This window comes from Esox lucius, chromosome 12 (assembly GCF_011004845.1).
Source record: "Esox lucius isolate fEsoLuc1 chromosome 12, fEsoLuc1.pri, whole genome shotgun sequence".
Taxonomy (NCBI): Eukaryota; Metazoa; Chordata; class Actinopteri; order Esociformes; family Esocidae; genus Esox; species Esox lucius.
In genome coordinates this window covers 25,319,044-25,326,345 of record NC_047580.1, presented here as the reverse complement: position 1 = coordinate 25,326,345, position 7,302 = coordinate 25,319,044, and the positions used below count along the sequence as shown (strand labels likewise).

Here is a 7,302-nt window from a genome sequence, read left to right as displayed (position 1 = left end):
AGTTTAATTTGCATGGAGATCATAGCCACACCATTTGAATATTCTCTCGATGACATGTACGAGAAAAGGTATAGCACTATACTGAATATACATTCATATTTGCATTGTGCCATGTCAAGATAGACTCTGAGGTTTGGTCCAGTGCTCTGATCTCAAATTGGGCATGGAGCTAAACAGTTCTTCAAAGAGGCGGTCTAAGCAGTCGTCCTGATAGGCCAGAACCCTCCCCAAGTACCCTCTTGTTCGAACTATTCCAACTGTCTGAAAGCGCATTTTCAAAAATCGACTGGAGAGGTCAATGAACCTGAGGTTGGTGTAGCAAAACAATAATAATCTCACGTCTTTTGGAGACCTTCTGTGCCAATTACCCGTCGTTTAGCGCAGCAGGACCTTTTCGTCGGAAACAATGTCTGGGATGAAAGTGCGCAATCAACGACAAGCAGACAGCGAAGAGGACTCCGACATCGACAACCTGTTAGCCGCTTTGACACCGTCCGAGGTGGAAGAGCTGCAGAGCGAAATCAGCGTCATTGACCCGGATCCGACTGTGCCAGTCGGTCTCCGGCAGAGGAACCAAACAGACAAGCAGCCGTCATTAAAATACAATAGGGGGGCGATGCTTGACTTCTGTGAGCGCGAAACTAAGAAACTCATTCAAAGGGAGCTGTCCTTTGAGGTATGAAGACACTGTTTCTGCTAATGCCAATGTCACTCTTAACTGGGAAGTTTGTAACCTCAAAAAATATATACAATGAATTTAGCTGGTTGAACCTGAAGCGATCCCATTAAGTAGCAATGGTGTCAATGGAGAATTTGACCCCATTTATACAGCTTATTCAACAATATCATTTAGGACCCTGTCAACCTGGATTGGTAGACCTGCAGCATTGATTTCAGGATTCAACTCGAGGGATAATTCGGGGGATGAGGGTTTAAAATATTATTGTAGAGAACGGTTCACCCACTAATATAACGTCTATTAATGACCATTCTGAACAGAAATAAATAATAATTGGATGGTATTTGACAAAGATAGATATATTCCATTTGGTATGTCTAATGTAATCTAATTTAATGCAATACAGTGTCGTTTTTTCATTTGAGATGATGATTCCCATGTAATCATGAAAATAAACATAGACAGTCAGTTCATCTTTAGACACAGAATAAATTGACACTCAGCTGTTGGATGCAGATTCCAAAAGGTGGCAAGTAAGAAAACGAGCTATGTTGAAACAACTGCATGAATAGGTTATTGACAACTCAAGTTGTTTGAAAAGAATCCAGAGCAACTGTATGGAAGACTCTGCGTTAACAGGCAAAATGTCACTTACACTCTTGGGCTTCATCACTCTGAGTTGCTAAGCAGCAATAGTTTTCTTATAAACAAATGTGTCCCAAAGCCCTGAAGATAAATTACCCTAGGTCATCTTCACAACATGTTTTTCCATACACAAACAAGACTAGGACAAGGGTTTTTATTATTTCGTACCAAGGAAAATGTTGCATGTTTAAAAAATAAATAAATAAACATACATCCTGGTTTGATATTGAGTCAGAGTATGTATTTAAGTAAATATTCCATGGTTTGAAATGGAATCTGATTGTTTATTTTAGGGAATACATTTATGATGGGAGCATGTCATTGTTATAACTGTTATCCTGGGATCTATCTGTTGTCTGGACAAATATATTTACCACTATACTGTACAGTGCAATGTATGCATTGCAGGATTTGTCAAAGTTTTTATTAAGACTTATGAATCCACTCCACAAAGCTTTAGGGTATGTAATGTATACATTTGCAAAGTTTTTTTCTCACAAAGTCTGTTGGATCTGGACTAGGTTTTGGTTTTGGTGACAGAGTAACAGACTGGCTCATAGAAAAGTGAATCTGGTCTGGATAATGCAGGCACCATGATTCCAGTTCTAAGACTAATGAAATTCCAGAGCAGAAGGCTCTTCGCTCTGACCCATACTGCCTTTTAAGGAAACATCTGCCACAGTCACTTATACAGAGGCTTGCAGATGCCTACCAACAAATCGCCCTGAGGGGATGCAAAAACCCTGATTGCTACAGTATATGGAAAATTTTGTTTTACCAGAACAAACAAAGAGTGCAAGTAGAGGCAATGTTCTAATGGTTTTATTCAAGCTCTGTCTTAATTTATGGATATCAACATTCCAGAGGCTTTCAGAAAGTGTTTCTAACTGAAAAAGTCATACAATGCAGATTACATTGTGTAATGCATAATAAATGATCTGATCCTGCATATTTATATGATTCATTAAACTATATTTTCTATGTATCTCCTACTGAAGGAGCCAACAACTGAAAGAGTAAAGTGGGAACGCCTGAAGAAGATGGGAAAGAGCTGTGATAGTTTCTTCTACTTCAAGTCAGATGACCAGGATGACCAAGATGTCTTGGACCTACACTTCTCTGCTCTAGAGTCCCCTAAAGAAGACATAACCAAGGAGAAAGAAGACATAACCAAGGCGAAAAAAGACAAAACCAAGGACAAAGAGGAAACACCAGAGAGCAAGAACCTGAAGGGTGAGGGAGAGACTACAGAGGGAAATGAGGAAAAACCACATAATAGGTCAGGACAAAGTGAGGACGAGGGCCATGAAAAAGATAAGATTGTTGAAAAAAGAAGTGAAGCACAGGTCGAAGTAAAGGATAAAAATGATGGGACAAGAAAGGATCAGGGTAGTAACAAAACAATCGCTCTCATTTCAAAATTTAAAACTAGAAAAGAGGATGTAAAAAAAAAGGAGGAGAAACCTTTTAGAAAAAATACTGACTCTAAAACTAAGGATATGATTTCAAAGCTTCAAGGGCACACTGAGAAAGACAAGAGTAAAGAGAAACCTAAAAAACTGTGTAATAGCAAGATAAGAGGAATGTTGTCTGAAGTAGAGGAAAAACAGAATGAAGTCAGGGGTGCTGAGAAGGAAAAAGAGAGAGAAAACACCAAATCACACAGGAAACAAGGTAGTTTCCAGGATGACACACAGAGAAACAGTGAAAAAGAGGCAAAAATTACTTCTAACAAATACAGTAAAGCCTGCAATTTAAACCAAGAGAACAGCTTTAGGGAAGACCGATCTCCTGGGGAACTCATTGGTGGAGACGACGAAGACGAGGAGGCCAGTATGTTCGACGAGCTCCTTGAGCAGGTTAAAAATGACAACCCGTCAGTCACTGAGCTCAATGTCAACAACTCGGACGTGATCAAGACCCTCACCCTCATCCAGTTTGCGGAAGCACTGCAGCACAACAGGCATGTCAAGACGTTTGCTTTAGCCAACACCCGGGCTGACGACCACGTGGCCTATGCCATTGCTGACACTCTGCGGCACAACACATCCCTGACCAGCGTCATCCTCGACTCCAACCTCCTCACTGGGAAGGGGATTATGGCTGTGGTACGCGCCTTAGAGAGAAATGCCACTGTGACTGAACTGCGCTTCCACAACCAGCGGCACATTTGTGGAGGCAAGACTGAGATGGAGATGGCCAATGCGTTGAGGGCCAACAACACGTTGCTGAAGCTGGGCTACGGCTTTGAGCTGGCCGGCCCAAGGATGACCATGACGAACATCCTGAGTCGGAATATGGACCTGCAGCGGCAACGTCGACTGGAGGCGAAGAAACTGGTCCGGCAGCAGGCACAGCCTTTGCGTCCAACAACACAACCACAGGCCGACGCAAATAAGAAGACATTGCCTTTGGAAAGACTCCCACGTGTGCCTTCATCTCAACCCCAACCCAAGTTGGTTGGTGACAATAGGAGGATAGGAAACCTCCTGAAAACATCACCTTTTTTGGCCCCCTCTAAACCCTTACCTGAACCCTTACACAAGGCGAGCCCCCCAGCTGTGGACAAAGCAAGTCCCAAGGTGGTGGGAAAGCTAAACCCTAAAGCTTGGTGTTGCAGATCTAGACCAGAGTCTACACCACCTCCATCTAAGGCAGACGATGTTGGATCTTTTCCCGGGTCTCCAGAACGTCGGGCTCCTAAAGCTGCCAGATCTGGACCAGCAACACCTCCACCTCCTCCCCCTGCCCCAGTGTTGGAGAGTCTAAGGAAAGCCCTCATACCTGCTTCACAGAGGAAACTCAATGGTCAGACTTCACACCAAAGAGAAAGGAATACTAGGGATCAATTTCTGGACTCCATTCGCAACAGCACAATGAAAGCTCTAAAAAAGGTTAGAACAGAATCGGAGTAGAAGTAGCTGGTAGAAGCAGCATGGTAATAATATCAGGCCAATGTCAATGTGAACATTTTGGTGAGCAGCCAACAGTATGAGAACAATGACATGACATTTTGATTGAATCTGTATAATATAAGTTAATGGCAACATTTTATTTACTGTTGGGGATAATAATGGTGAATAAATATAATCTGAATCGTTCTCTCTCTTGCAGGTTGATGTTCCAAAACTACTTCAGTAATGACCAGTGGATCATACCAAGAAGAGGGTGGATTTGATTCAAAAACAGCATTTGGTTTACCGTAGTAAATTTGGGTGAAGCCCTGCCTGTTGTTGCTGCGAGGAATATGGAGATATCTAGTGCAGTTGGTGCTTTGAGCCAGAAGGTGGTGTTGGTGGTGAAGCCACCTTAGTCCACACTGCTTGCTAATATATCGCTTAGCTGAATCTTGCCCTCCTGTACTCCTGATATTCCCATATTTGGACATTGCATTGAAGATACAGTATTATGTAAGAATAATTCCTCTGTTCTTTTTTACTATTGGAGGATGGCCACTGGCCTGTTGGATGTCTTGCTCTTTCATGTGAGGCTTTGTCCTGCTAAGAGGTGGAGAGAATAGGGAGGTGCATGGGGAAAAGAAGTAAAAAGGGGAAGAGCAACTGGAAGGAACTGCTTAGCCTACACATTGCAGACAGTTAGGTCGTTATAAGCGCAATGAACAAGGACTTTTGGTTGATGTTTTTTTAAAGAGTTTTCCGGTGTGAATGTTATAGTTGAGTGTGTTTATGTTCATACTCTGGTTCATGTGTATTACAGGACAATTACTGTAAATTAGTCCACTGGGATATCAGCTGGCCTAAGTACCGGGTCATTTTAGCTAAAGTTCCACTCCTTATACTCTATGATTCTGGCAAGGAATGGCCAGGAGGAGAATGCCAGCTAAAGAAACTGGTACCCAGGCTACATACTAGCTGCTTGCACCCTGAATGTATGATAGACTTTCCTAGAACTGGCAAGAGACCCCTTGTCTGTTGCAAACATTTCACAGGGAATGAGTATATCCTGAGAGAGAAGTGTCCAGGATGACACACAGAGAAATACTGAAAAGGAGGCAAAAAGAACTCCTAATAAATACAATAAAGCCTGCAATTCAAATTAAGAGAACATATGTAGGGAACACCAATCTACTGGTGAAGTCATGGAGGGAGATGATCAGGAGGCCAGTATATTCGATGAGCTCTGCCACATCATTTGCTACATATTATAGTGTGAGACTGCTTTCACTGTAGTCGTTTGGGGATGTCAGAATAAAGGTTGTCTTACAAAAATCTGTGATTGAAATATCTCTAACCGGTCAGAAGCCAATGAAAATGTTTGTAAATGTTGATGCTGAACCAGTTGGTTCATTGAAACAGTCCGAAAGTCCGTTTCTGGGAACAAACAGAACATTTAACTGTTTTTACAATCTAGAAATCATCTTGTAGATTCTCAGATCCAAACTCCTTGAGGAGAATTTGGTTATCCAGGCAAGGTATCATGGATAGATTGGAAACTCACCCAGGGAATCTGGAATAACACACCTAGCGCAAAATAATGCCCACATAGAGTTAGGACCTGTTTCAAATCCCATCCAAAAGACAGCACCCTAGGACACTGACACAAACTCATGCCCTGGGCCATTAAGGTGTCCTTAGTCCTAGAACAGAGTGCCTCCTGCTGGACTTCAATACAACTTACAGCGGAATCTGGACTCCCATGAAAGTTTGCTTAGCATAGCAGTGGAATGCATTGTGGTATGCTGCTGGGTTTCATTTCTCCAGAAGAACAATTGTGGAATATTCCATCTGTGTTTGATGCTTCTGTCTGCCTTATGGAGGCTTTTGATTGAACAAAATTACCAAAATTAGCACACCTTTCTGAAATGTTGCAATGAGCTTATATTTTAATCTTCATTTTTTAAGACAGAATACAGCCTTGAGCCACTCTGTATGGTGCTGCTCACTGGAGAATAATGTAGTGGCAATAACAGCATTTGTGTCTATGGTAAAACATATAATTTTTAAAATAAGAATGTAAAGAGGGAGCAGAGAGTGCTCAACCAATGTGAGTCAAGGTCCATCAAAAATCAGCATAGTAAGAAAAATGCTTGCTCACTACTAAAAATGTCAATTATTTATTATAACTAATATTTCTGAACATTTACTTTTATCTGAAGATTCTCCTTTACTTGCCAAGTTGTCAATGCTCTGCTCTGTTGTCAATGCTCTGGTGCAATTTTGAATGTTTTGTTTGTGATTTGTTGTGGTTTATTACAATTGCAAACAATTGAATTTGTTGATTGTTCGTTTCTTTGTGGGAGAGAACACTACATACTGCAAATTATATTGAATAAACTTCTGGCAAACTTTCCTCCAAAATATTTTTTATTTAATGTTTACCCTATCAGTTGTTCTTATGATAAAATGTTTTCACTCTCTTTTATCAAGTTTTATGTTGTGATCCAAATTGGAGCACCTAGATATGAAGTCATAACTTTAGATAATATTTGTATACAGTGCAATTGGTGACCTCACTGTTTGCAACTGCTCCTGTGATTGACAGAAAGGATACCACTGAAACAATGTGTCCTCCATACTTGAAATAGCTTCAATAATTAGTTTTATTGTCAAATGTGTTATCTTAATATGTTATACATTTCTTATAATCTTATAATAATATGTATATAATCCTCTGTACATTTTTATTGTGCTCACTTCAAATGTGGCATACAAAAACGTACCTGTTACAAAAACCTGGGCGTCCTCTGGGATTCTGATTAATAGCCCAGGTAATTAACTGTAGTCTACTCTTTTTCATTCCAAACCATGGGTTTGGCTGAGATGAACCAGTCGTTATTTTCACTCTCATTCAGGTTTTGTAAACATCCACTTACACAGTGTTGTGGGAGTTGTCCCTAGACTGTCTGTGTGTTGCGCCATGACTGTACACAGTGTATAACTTAGGAAATGATCAATGTCACTCAAACTAAAGTATCATAATGCAGTTATGATAATGTTTTTGTGATGTGAGTTCTTTAG

The 7,302-nt window shown here is 40.8% G+C and overlaps 1 protein-coding gene across 1 annotated transcript; it reads left to right on the top strand.

Moving 5' to 3' along the window:
• Positions 1 to 6: 6 nt before the first annotated feature.
• Positions 7 to 6,633, top strand: LOC105022335 (leiomodin-1). Its single transcript, XM_010890612.3, has 3 exons — positions 7 to 676; positions 2,323 to 4,218; positions 4,439 to 6,633. The coding sequence occupies exons 1-3, from the start codon at positions 407 to 409 to the stop codon at positions 4,463 to 4,465; spliced, it is 2,193 nt and encodes a 730-aa protein (XP_010888914.2). The 5' UTR covers positions 7 to 406; the 3' UTR covers positions 4,466 to 6,633.
• Positions 6,634 to 7,302: the final 669 nt, after the last annotated feature.

Bases quoted from the DNA above. Each gene is read 5' to 3' on its own strand.
- LOC105022335 (XM_010890612.3), top strand. From the start codon at position 407: ATGTCTGGGATGAAAGTGCGCAATCAACGACAAGCAGACAGCGAAGAG. The intron at 677-2,322 runs GTATGAAGACAC...CTCCTACTGAAG, and splicing joins AAAGGGAGCTGTCCTTTGAG to GAGCCAACAACTGAAAGAGT. The intron at 4,219-4,438 runs GTTAGAACAGAA...TCTCTCTTGCAG, and splicing joins CAATGAAAGCTCTAAAAAAG to GTTGATGTTCCAAAACTACT.